The sequence below is a fragment of the Limulus polyphemus genome, unplaced genomic scaffold (assembly GCF_000517525.1).
Source record: "Limulus polyphemus unplaced genomic scaffold, Limulus_polyphemus-2.1.2 Scaffold3076, whole genome shotgun sequence".
In the NCBI taxonomy this organism is placed as follows: Eukaryota; Metazoa; Arthropoda; class Merostomata; order Xiphosura; family Limulidae; genus Limulus; species Limulus polyphemus.
Window position 1 is genome coordinate 82,490 of NW_013668686.1, and position 13,593 is coordinate 96,082.

Below are 13,593 nucleotides of genomic sequence, written 5' to 3' on the forward strand. Positions count from 1 at the left end.
ATTAAACTTGATTCTGAAATTTATTCCTTAAGGGATTTCTCGAAGCAGAATTTCATTAGAACTGTTAGAGTTAAATAGAAACACATTTGTAGCACACAACGGAGCATAACACAGCGAAGTGCAGAACGAGCTAAGCCTTAGTCTCCCGTGGCAACAACTACATTTCTTCAAATTGGGCAAGGTGTTTTTTTTTTTTCACCGCAAATAGGTTTTAGTTTAGATTACAAAACGTATCCAGTTCCAACGAACACTGGTCATGTTTAAGCTAGAAGAAAAATCAATGAAACTATATAAGCTACATATGTAGTAAAATATTAAACAGTGCGTAAATTCAAATGCATTACGGGATGGTGGGATTTAAATAATGTTTATTGATTTTTCCTGAGTTTTTAATGTTATTTGTATTTCAGCTTGTGTATAGTTTCTCATCAGTCCATTTTCACAACACCTAATTGACAAAGAGCCTTGACTACATCATCGTTATGTAATTTACAGGCATTTCACTTTTCCATTAAACTCCCACCTGAAAATCCATTAGGCCTTGTACTTCAAGAAGCAGGTAAATTTAAGCCTTTTCTAAAAATACGTCTGCTTCGGCTTTTAGGTTACCTCCCTCTGGCACGTATTTGCATTTCTTCCGTAATCTTCTACCAAATTTAATGGTTGAAGCGGTTGTATCTTTCTTCGAATGCAAGCATCATTATGTGGAGCAAAGTAACCCTGGTGGGTTCTTAACACAGATATATGAAGATCAGTGACACACGTTAATAAATAAGCTTGTTCAATTTATTGATACTTTTTAATTCTTGCATCAGAAATTGTAAATAGCACGGGATAAACAAAACCCTAAACTATGGGCTCAGGTTCCAACAGATAAATACGTGCAATGCTTTATCTGATTATCTCGTAACAATTTGTGACGTTACTTATATGTTTCTATACTTTAATGATGCCCATCAAGTGATTCTTAGGCTCTAAGAATAAAGGTTCAAATGAAATAAATTACTCGTAACGAAAAACGAATCATCTTAGGTAAATAATTAAAGGAAATACCCTGTTATGTAAAACTTAAAACTTGTTTATTGTCGATATACAGAGTAGAATATCTATGGTTACAACGTTTCGACAGGTTAACTTGGTGTCATCAGGACAATAAACAACTGATGACGGCAGGTTAACCTGACGAAACGTTGTAACCATAGATATTCTACTCTGTATATTCGACAATAAACAAGGATATACAGAGTAGAATATCTATGGTTACAACGTTTCGTCAGGTTAACCTGCCGTCATCAGGTGTTTATTGTCGGATATACAGAGTAGAATATCTATGGTTACAACGTTTCGACAGGTTAACTTGGTGTCATCAGTTGATTTTCTAATCAAAATCTCTCATGTTTAGTAAAATAGCACTACTTGTTTGACCATTTACAATACTTGAATGTATGTGTTCTGCGATCTTGTCAAGTAAGCTCAACCAATCAAATACAAATGTATTCAATCGCTAGTTTTTCGTATTATCTAGATCGGGAGCTCATTCATTGTACTTGTCGTACCTCATCATGCCAGATTAATCTGGTGAAATGTTAATATTAGCCTCTGCATATCCGACTCTAAACAGTTTTTAAGTGAATCACCTTAGAGTTTTAAACCTGTTATGGCTTATAATTTTGTTTAAGCAGAAAACTATTTATTCATCTTTAAAACGGAACAAAGATGCTTTTATGGCTAGAAATTGTTTTTATATATAGATTATGTGACCCTAACTCAATTCTGAGAGAACAACCTAAAGAATTAGGGATTATTTAGTAGACCACACACGTAGGGACAAGCATTTGTTTTCGCTCTTTTGTTCTGATTTTATGATAGAATATTTTAAGGAAATAAACACATCGAATATTTAAATAAAACAAAAAAAAAGGCTTTCGATATTATCTCCACTGAATTGACGTGGAAACGAATATGATAAATTCTAGAGGGAAGGCCACCACCCACCGCCAACTCTTGGGCTACTCTTTAACCAACGAATAGTGGGATTGACCGTCACCCCCACGGCTGAAAGGGCGAGCATGTTTGGTGCGACGGGGATTCGAACCTGCGACCCTCAGATTGCGAGTCGAGCGCATTATCCACCTGGCCATGCCGGGCCCTAGATACAGGGATACGATTAATTATTATCGAGTGGTTAAAGTTACTTTTCCAATCACTAGACACAACTTTGACTAATCTGACGTTCGTTCATGCAATATTATATTTGGTATTTAAATGAGAAGTCCTAAGTCAGTGGCTAACTTTTCCCTCTAGTTAGCTGCAGCCATTTGTAGAAAGCAACAAAATCAAACGGTTTACTTGTCGGTCTAAAGAGTCTCGATATAAACAAGAATCTATAAAGAATTTATCCAACCAAGCAACAAAATCTATCTGTTTGTCTATCTATGAAAATTAAACGCGGGTAAACCAAAAACATTAATATATTGCACCAATTTCTAATATATTTATGTAGATGTGTGTGATTGTGTGTGTCTGTGTATAATAAACCAGTGTAGTTCTAGAACATTGCGTGATTCTTTTACTGTTTTGTTTTACTTGACATCTTAAAGCGTGTACCATTTCCATATTTGAGTTTAAACTCACAGTCAGGATAATCTGTTTTGTAAGTGTAGTTTTACAACACCATGAATGGAATTCTGTAAGAGTAGGTTTAGTTTTACATCACGAATGAAAATGTTCTGTAAGAGTACTTTAATTTTACAACACCATGAATGAAGTTCTGTAAGAGTAGGTTTAATTTTACATCACGAATAAAAATGTTCTGTAAGAGTAGGTTTAAATTTACATCATGAATGAAAATGTTCTGTAAGAGTAGGTTTAGTTTTACATCATGAATGAAAATGTTGTGTAAAAGTAGGTTTAATTTTACATATTGAACTAAAACGTTCTGTGAGAGTAGGCTTAGTTTTACATCATGAATGAAGTTCTGTAAGAGTAGGTTTAAATTTACATCATGACAGAAAATGTTCTGTAAGAGTAAGTTTAGTTTTACTACATCATGAATGAAAATGTTCTGTAAGAGTAGGTTTAGTTTTACAACATCATGAATGAAAATGTTCTGTAAGAGTAGGTTTAGTTTTACAAAATCATGAATAAACATGCTCTGTCAATTTAGCTTTGCAATAACATAAATATACAAAATTTGTAAGTGTTGTTTTACAGTACCCAGAACAAGAAAGTTCTGTAAATGTAGTGTCACAGTATCACGATTAAACAAGTTTATAAGTGTGAAGTTAAAGTGCTATGAATAAATAAGTATTTAAGTATAGTTTTAGTTTTACAGTACCAAAAATAAACATATTATATTAGTGTAGTTTTACAATACCAAAAATAAATGTTTTGTAAATTTAAGTTTAGTTTTTACAGCACCATGAATATACAAGTTCTGTATTTAAGTATAGTTTTAGTTTTACAGTTCCAAAAATAAACATATTATATTAGTGTAGTTTTACAATACCAAAAATAAATATTTTGTAAATTTAGGTTTAGTTTTTACCTGACAAACTTCTTTCTTCGCGGATTTATGAAACTTACACTTACAAACTCCTTTCTTCAGGGTGCTGTGAAACTACATTCACAGAACTTGTATATTCATGGTGCTGTAAAAACTAAACCTAAATTTACAAAACATTTATTTTTGGTATTGTAAAACTACACTAATATAATATGTTTATTTTTGGTACTGTAAAACTAAAACTATACTTAAATACAGAGCTTGTATATTCATGGTGTTTAGTTTTTACAGCACCATGAATATACAAGTTCTGTAAATGTAGTTTCACAGCACCCTGAAGAAAGGAGTTTGTAAGTGTAAGTTTCATAAATCCGCGAAGAAAGAAGTTTGTCAGTAGTTTCACAGCATCATAAATATACAAGTGTAGTTTCACAAAACCCTAAAGAAACAACTTTGTAAGCCGTCTCCAACCATTATTTGCAAGTAAAATTTCACAGCACCATAAATAAACAAGTTCTGTAAACGTAGTTTCAAAACAAACTGACGAAACAAGTTTATTTGATTTCACAGCACACTGAAAAAACAATTCCAGTTCTGAAATCATTAAATTTTCAAATTTCGTAAAATCTACAATATTCTCTTTTTAGGAAAGTTTCGTCGTGGTTAAAACGTTATTTGGCGCAGTGCACTAAGGATTTGTTGATGATTTTTTAAACTATTCCCTGTACAATATTTACGTTTATGTGACTTTCGCAGTGTACTTTCATAATGACTGTTTTTGGATGCTTAATGTTTTAAAAGAGGAAGCTTCTAAGTAAATACATTGTTCATTTTTACTACATCACAAATTACTACATAAAGACAAATACCCGAAACTTATTTGTTAACAGATATAGAATTATTTCTGAACAGTGAATGAAGAAGAATAAGAGAACGAAGAAGATTTTTAAAGTTGGTGTAAATATTCAAAGTACTGATGCTAAAAACTGCTTCAAGAGTACAGTAATTAATATGTTCGCAATTGACAGAAAATAATGACTTAGCAATTTGTAGCATTACTTAAGTCGAATAAATAATATTTGTGATTTATAACTTATCTTTACGACATATTTTTTTATAATTAATTATATATATATATATTCATAATCTGATACAAAATCAAATGCTTGTAACCCACGAAGAGTGTTAATGGAATATACATTTTTTAAGCCTTTACACGTGTTTCTAAAAACATCTAATTTTCATTGCCAATTATGAATGTTCTTGGAAATGCAGGTTTTTTATAATCTACCAGATTCATCTTGGTGAAAAAGAAAAAATTCAGAATCTATTCTTCGTAAATGTTCTGCTGTATTGCACCAAAAGCAGTCATTTGAATATTTTGATCGCGCGCGCTGCACAAAATAACGAATAATCGGTATTGTAATAGAATAGCTATGACAAGACAAAACCACTGGTATAAAATAACGTCAATCGCCTCACTTCATTCTTATCCAAATCAGACATTTAATAATCAGTCATGTGATTTGAAATGCAAATGATTGGTATCCAACCTAGTCTTACTTGTAGTGATCGTCCAAAATGTTTCATTTGTTATTTTCAACCGAAACGCCTTGTTTATGCAAGCAAGTCTAGATATATTTTCTGCCCGAAAGGTATCAAGGGAATATTTTTAATAATTCATTATTATAATAGCCATTTTATTGTAGTAACTGGATGATTTACATATGTGGAGAGCCAACGGACGAATGGAAGTCGAACAATGGCAGAAGACCATTACTAATTGGCTACGACTATCGTTGGGAGAATGTGGAATCGCATCCATACCACTGAAACAGTTGTAAGGATACTTTAACAAGGATTTGTGTTTATTTGAATTTAAGCACAAAGCAACACAGTGGACTATCTGTGGTCTGTTCACCACGAGTATCGAAACCCGGATTCTAGCCTTGTAAGTCCGCAGACACATCGCTGCGCCAATGGGAGGCTTTTAACAAGGACAATCTTCACTGTTATCTTTAAATTCTGACTCAATGCAATCATATGGTTCTTTTTTTTTTGAGACTGAATCAGATTTTTGCAGTCAATGTATAGACGGTTAGAAAAAGAATTCATAAGTCCAGTCTGTATGTCAGATGTTCAATCAGCAGTATTCTGCTCACATCAGGATATAATACCGATAACACCTAAAACTAGTTCAATGAACCAGCAACATGTGAAGTAATAAACGTTTTGCCGAGAGGCCATGCTTTACCCTGCAACCAGCTAGCAGGCGTATACCCACTTGGATAAAATGTGGAGAAAGAACCAGCCCATTTTCATGCGATTGTATGGAAAAAATAAGTACTAGTAAACGTACAAGCTTCTACATACAACGGAATGATACCAATAATGAGACACTATAAAGACGAAAATTACTGCATTTTTTTTTTGCTACTAAATGCTGGTGCAATGAGACTGAAATTAGGCTAATAGATGATAGCTTACACTCAACTGTTCTAAACTGACCAATAGGAGGAGAGATTTGATCGAATGAATTGGCTTGCATGATAAGTGGATTTCAGTCCGATTGAGTATATATGGAATGCTCTTGAAAAACGCATAGCTTTTGTCAACTGGTTTGAATCTATAAAGATGCCATGGAAACAGGTACTTCAGAGAAGTGGTCGACGATGCCTTAGGGCCTCGGCAACACTTTGATTTTTAACATGTGACGTAAGTGCCAAGTGACCAAATTCCATAATGAGGTGAAATGTCATAAACTTTAGAGATATAATATCAACAGTATCAAAAGTGTATTCAAGAATATGAACTTATTAGCATGAAGTATATGAATAATTACATTATTCCTTTGGCTAAAAGTGAACTGATGGGGGGATGATAAACATTATTTTACAACAGTGGTATTGGCTTATCATAGGCAAAATATTATAAATTCCAATTAGCTTTTAATTATTTGAGCAGTGTATATTAATGGAACAATAACGTTTCCCAAAAGACTGTTTTCATTATGCAACAAGAATACAAAAGTGTTTCTATACTTTGAAGTGTACTTGGAGTGTACAGTTATTATTTGTTACATCATCCTAACAAATAGCCAAACTATGTCAGATAAGTTTTGAATGTCCTTTAAACACCTTTTAATAAAAAGAAATGTTCCACTTTTAAACGTAAAATGTGGCCCTCATCCTAACAAATAGCCAAACTATGTCAGATAAGTTTTGAATGTCCTTTAAACACCTTTTAATAAAAAGAAATGTTCCACTTTTAAACGTAAAATGTGGCCCTCATCCTAACAAATAGCCAAACTATGTCAGATAAGTTTGAATGTCCTTTAAACAACCTTTTAACAGAAAACGTAAAATGTGGACCAGTTCTTGTAGTGAAAAACTTTGTGTTTCTTGGCTTATATTCATCCTTACTCGATCCGTTCTCAACAGCACACTTGAGTTTCGTGACGTGTGAAGGTATATAAAGAAGTGGAAAATTAACGTTTCGTTCTGAAACAAGCTGACACCTTTAAAGAATACTGAGAATTACAATATAATAAAACAAAAGCTCTTGTTCGAGTCGAAAGAAATACAAATAATGTAACGAGTTAGAAGATAAGTTCTTCGTATATTAAATTGAAATGATCACTTTACACAAACATGAATGTAAACATATTTTACTTGTACTTTCAACAAAACCCATCGGAAGATCTGAGTTTTTCTTTTCACAATATCAACATTCATAAATAACGTACAACAGCAGTACATATATATGTATATATTCATAGTCTTTTAGCGTACACAAGAAAGTCGTAGCTATTCCAATATTAAGGCTTAAGGTATTCTTCCTTGTTTAATATAGAGTTACAAATATCAAACTACTACTGTTACGATACACATCATAAAGGTACAGAATTTACTTTGCGCTGTATAATTTATGCCAAATGAAACTAATTGAAATTACCTGCAGGACTGACTGGCGGATAGTTATCCAGGAGCCGGAAGGTTTCTATTTATTCCATTGACAGTCAGAAAAAACAACAACACTTAAAACACTTTTGTTTAGCTGGGTGACAAAACTTAGTAATAGCTCAAACTTAGAATAACACATAGCCTCCTTCGTTTTATGTAGATCTTAAGGTTTACTCCAAAATATCAGTTTCATATTCACGCTCATCTCCTAATCCTTCGTCTGGAGAATCTCGTGCTTCAGAGGACAGGTCCAGATGAAAATGGTTTGGCTTCAAAAGGTAATGAGCGAAACTGCCGTGAGGTGGCGGACCTATATTCTGGTGGCACTCGCCACCACCTGTACAGTCTTTTGGCAGAGTTCTGTCATTGTGCGTCTGGAAATTGTCCTCATTGAAGGGATTCAGTGCGGAATCTTGTTTCGATGGGGACAACACGTTCTCACACTGATCGGTTTCATCGGTTTCATTGGCACTGAAAGAGCTTCCATCTCCTTCCTCGCGTAAGGCATACCTCCATACGTCAGAATCACGTGGTTCTTGTGCCGAAACGGGGCTACACAGATGGACATCCGATGGATGACCTCCTACAGTGGTCATAATAGTGTCCGGTTTGATAAGCACAGTTGAAGAGCTACTAGCGTCGTCGTGGTCAACCTGGGATGGCATGCTCGTTGTGGCATCCGAGAAGTAGCCGCTGTTTCCTCGTTTTTGTTTGCTTTGAACGGGTTTTTCGTCCTCGGGCCCTTCGTTATTTAACGCTGTTAGTTCTACGTGATTCTGTTTTACCGAATCAAAATTCTTGTACAAATTAACCCCGATGCTTTTCCGCTCATCTGATGGATTTCTACGGCGATAAAGAGCAAGAAAGCACACAACAACAAAGAGAAGAGAGATCACCAGAAATAATCCAATCACAATTCCAGCTATCTCGCCGCCACTTAATGACGTGTCGATATTTATCCGGGGACTAACTTCCACCGACACATTCACTGTCACATTACCGGCATGGTTGGATGCTGCACAAATATAACGACCGCTATCTTTAACCATCACGTTAATAATCGTCAAGATGCTTTCTTTGAAATCCTTGCCTTCCTCCTGAATAAGATACATCTGCTGTCCGAAAGACATCAAAGAAAGGTTCGTAATAATTCTTCCTTGCCATAGCCAGTTTATTGTAGCAGTTGGAACGGCACGGATTTTACATCTTAATGTAGCGTTTCTTCCTTCCATGATGGATATCTTTGTATCCACTCCAATCACATTTGGTGGACAGGCAAAATCGTCAATACTCATGATGTCCCATGTTAGGCCTTGAACCCTCGGCGGTTGCTCACAACGTGGAGGGGTGGAGATTGCTACGTTCTGAGATACCATCCATTTTCTTAACTTACTTATTCGACAGTCACACACCCACGGATTGTTGTACAGATCCAAAGTATGTAAGTTAGGGAGATCCTTAACTACTTTACCTGAGAGAAATGAAAGTTTGTTCCCGTCTAAACGAAGATACTCTAAGTTTTTAAGTCCACTGAATGCATTCGGCTCAACGGTGTAGATTCGACAGTTGCTCATTTCTAGACTGGTAAGATGGATTAAGCCTGAAAAAGTGTTATTTTGTATGAGTTGAATAGGATTGTTCGTGAGCTGGAGGCGACGAAGTAGTGAACAATCTCTGAGAGCATCGAAGGGAACCCAATTTAAGAAATTTTCGCTCAAATCTAATTCAATTAGATTAGACACGTGATAAAAAGCATCGTTTGCGATTTCAGATAGTCCGCAGCGGGCTAAGAATACCTTCTGTAAATTGACCAGTCCGACGGACTGAAAGACCTTGCTGGACAATGTCTGTAATAGGTTACCACTTAGATCCAACACTTGAGTTCCGGTATTGAGACCAGCGGGGATGCTGGTAAGCTGTGAATCAGCGCACTCTGCTGTTTGTTTTCCGTTTTTCCATTTACACATACACCCCTCAACACATTCCGTAATACAGTGGTAGGGATGAGGATATAAAAACACCGAGAGAACAACTAAGAAAAGGCTCCAAGAAATGGTTGGAGTCATTGCAGAAGATGGTAGGTGTAGAAAAGTACATCATTAGAAAATATTTGATATTATAAAATTTGTCATATTTTGTATCGGGATAGATTCGACGGCAACGATCTTCAGAAGTATATCTCGAAATCTGTAAGAGGAAAGGAAAAATCCATAGTACACATAATACAAAAACGTTCTGAAAATCCATAAAAGATATTAAACTTTCAATTATAATAAATGCATAGGATAAGTACGTTAACCATTTATATATATATTACCAAATTGCTTATTATTGAGTTACATTTTACATCGACTTATTAGAAGTAATATTCTTATGTAAAGAAATTGAACATATTCAAATGATTATGATAAATCCATCAATTTTATCATTGCTATATCAGTAGCTTCAACGTATATCAAACCTTCTCAAACAACCTTAATACAGTCTCCGATTCGTAGTTTTTTATGGTGTCGTACGAGGTTTTATTTCGATTTAAATGCAGCGATTGTATCCATTATTTAGTGTATAAACAAATGAATGAATAGCGGCTCGTTTAAAAGGCCAAGTTCAAGCTGAGATTCCGACAGAGATGCAATACCAATGTGTTAAAGCAGCTGTTTTTTTGCTGTGCTTTTCACATGTCAATTTCAGTTCTCTCTGTGCTATAAGACTTTCCTGTTGCCAACCACCATTTCTACGTTAATCAATATTTTACCAGCCAGCCTTTATCCAATGTTAACGTTAGTTCACACGACCAAGATCTCCTTATCAACCTTCCTTTCATTCTTATCTTTTTTTTTTTATATCCCTGCCTTTAAGTCGTTGTTTCAGTTTTCGGTAGGAAAAAATATGAATGCGAAAATCCTTTCCAATCAATGCACTTATTTGTCGAGTGACAAATAGACGTACAGATATAACAAAAACACTACGTATTATAATCACGGCTAGAAATCATTACAGACGTGTTGATGCCAATGTTGCCTACATTTGAAAACTTTTTTTTTTTTCTGTTTTGTTTTTAAAACTTTTATACGATATCCATTTGAAAGATGTGCAATTATAAAAGAAATGCATTACGTGTTACTGTTAATTTAGGGTAATATATCCTCCAAACTCTTTCGTTGAAATGTGCACTCTATGGGAATTTATACCTAAACACGGACCACACAAATCTACTCATGATGCTAATGTTGCTTTTGTATAGACTCTGGATTTATATACCTGCCCCATAGAAAGTTCAACAACACTAATAAACAATAAGATCTAGACGTACAGTTTAACCTAACAATAAAATAAGGACAAACTTACAAATAATACTAAACAGTAAAACCAAGAATTATTGATTAAACTAACAATAAAAGAAGGACAATCTTACAAATAAAATTAAACAGTAAAACCATAAGTTACAGTTTAAACTAACACTGAAAAAAGGACAAACTTACAAATAATACCAAACAGTAAAACCAAGACTTATAGCTTAACCTGTTTGTTTTTTTGGATTTCGTGCAAAGCTACACGAGGGCCATCTGCGCTAGCCGTCCCTAATTTAGCAGTGTAAGACTAGAGGGAAGGCAGCTAGTCATCACCACCAACCGCCTTGGGCTACTCTTTTATCAACGAATAGTGGGATTGATTGTCACATTATAACGCCCCGACGGTTGAATAGGCGAGCATGTTTGGTGGGACGGGGATTCGAACCCGCGACCCGCAGATTGCGAGTCGAGCTCCCTAACCACCAGGCCATAGTTTAAACTAACAATAAAAGAAGGACAAGCATACAAGTAATATTAAACAGTAAAACTAAGAATTATAGTTTAAACTAACAATAAAAGAAGGACAAGCATACAAGTAATATTAAACAGTAAAACTAAGAATTATAGTTTAAACTAACAATAAAAGAAGGACAAGCATACAAGTAATATTAAACAGTAAAACTAAGAATTATAGTTTAAACTAACAATAAAAGGACAAGCATACAAGTAATATTAAACAGTAAAACCAAGAATTATAGTTTAAACTAACACTAAAAGAAGGACAAGCATACAAGTAATATTAACCAGTAAAACTAGGAATTATAGTTTAAACTAACACTGAAAGAAGGACACGCATACAAGTAATATTAACCAGTAAAAACTAAGAATTATAGTTTAAACTAACAATAAAAGAAGAACAATCTTTCTGAGGCAAAATAATTCAAATATGGATGATTTTTAGCCAGTTAGTTTTCTTGCTTAATCATTTTACGTTCTTGCTTTTGGTTTTCTCTCCAAAAGCAAAACCAAAAGAAAAACTCTACCAGTATAAAACGGTCACTCTATTGGTTCTACGTTTGTAGAAGTGTGTAAATATATAGTCAGTTTGTGCTTCCATGCAGTAAAATTTACATCTTGAAGTCAGCCTCTGAGTGATAGAGAACCAGTAAGGCCATCGAATGTTAGAGCAACGTAATCTCAAACCATTGATCACGAAAAATTACCCTCGTTCACGATCGTAAAGCCTACCTTACAACATTTAAGGCCATCACACCTACAAGTAAGTACAGTGGCTAACTGTAATCATCAGGTGTCATTTAAAAGTCTTTTGCTTTATGTTCTCACGCTTAAGTCCAATCTTATAGAATGTCGAAGGAAGTAAGACATTTTCATGGATACATCCATATAAAAACAGTTAACTTAATTTTATACATGTTAAAATGATATAAAACAGTTTAATTGTTTAATCAGGACTGATTACAAAACCTTTTGTTTTAATTTAACTGGGTTATACTTAACATGCTTGTGGTGTTTTCTTTATGATTAAATACAATGCTATATCATTATTCTCTAAACCTATTCGTGGGCTATCTGCGCTAGCCATACCCGATTTAGAAGTGATAGACCAGAAGGACAGTAACTAGTCAATACCACCATCGTCAACTCTTGGGCTACTCTTTTCCAATGAAAAGTGGGATTGACCGTCACATTATAACCGCTCACATACTTAGACGGGCGAGCATGTTAGGTAACGAGATTAGAACCCGCGATCTACAGACCTCGAGTCTATCGCCCTAACCACCAGGCCACGAGAAGCCTATGTGGTGAACTTTTATTTTATAAAAGCAGAGAGACATTTTTCTGTGGAATGTTTAATGTGACTTTCTCTTTAATCGGTTCTTAATTAAACCTTCTTCGAAACACTGAACCAGAAAACTACCCAGATCCTTTAAGCTTCCAATTATAACGTTATCAAGGAGATGAAAGAGGAGGCTTATAGGTGGGTGGTTGCATTCGTGGCACATCATAAGTTTGTACTAATATACAATATTATCTTAATTAGGCTAAACATTTTTGTACGTGAACTAATGCATATTGAAGTCGCTGCCTTAAAGATATAGTAACAAAATGTTCCTTTGAAAGCTCTATTTACCTGTACACGTGCCTTTTTGAGCTCAGCAGCTCTATACTGCTGATAAGGGTGGAGTTCCCCCGTGGTTTTTAATAAATCACCTTTCTGGTGACACTATGTTCTAAACTTCACGGTAGGTCAGTATTTCCACGAACACCCTTCTAACTCAATGAATATATTTCAGTTGTGATTTATTACGTCCAGGCTTTTCTTAAGTCTATGATTTGTTGGTGGTTTTTATTATTATATACACATATTCATGTGTTTAGTGGTCTGAGCGCTTGTGAACATTTAGCAAAGCAACAATGAGAAGCACATGAAAGTTTCAATTAAGCTAGACAAGTGGATAATGAACGAACTTCCAGCAATAAACAATAACTTTCATGCAAATATTAAAATAATCGATTTAAACATAATTCTACATTTATCTACTGTATCTATACATTACTCTCTCTGACATGAGCATAATTATATGATCTAGCCTTTAAGAGTAAAATGAAGTAATTTCATTACTTATTATCGAACAATTATCATATTTAATAGTCGTAAAGGAGGGTGAAAACCCAGAATTTTAATGTTTGAACGATTCTACAAGTAATGTATTGCTCTTGGAAACCAATGCGAAATGTTGTTGCATAAAGAGCTCCCCAGCGGTATGTCTGCGGATTTACAACGCTAGAAACCGGGTTTCGATACCCGTGG

The 13,593-nt window shown here is 34.7% G+C and overlaps 1 protein-coding gene across 1 annotated transcript in view; it reads right to left on the reverse strand.

The window, feature by feature from the left end:
• Positions 1–7,156: 7,156 nt before the first annotated feature.
• Positions 7,157–13,593, reverse strand: part of LOC106468609 (leucine-rich repeat and immunoglobulin-like domain containing-NOGO receptor-interacting protein 4) — a 48,416-nt gene continuing 41,979 nt past the window's right edge. Inside the window, exon 2 of the mRNA XM_013929040.2 lies at positions 7,157–9,654. Within this exon, the coding sequence (XP_013784494.1) occupies positions 7,638–9,533 (1,896 nt within the window). The 5' untranslated portion in view covers positions 9,534–9,654 and the 3' untranslated portion in view covers positions 7,157–7,637. The remainder of the gene's footprint in view (positions 9,655–13,593) is intronic.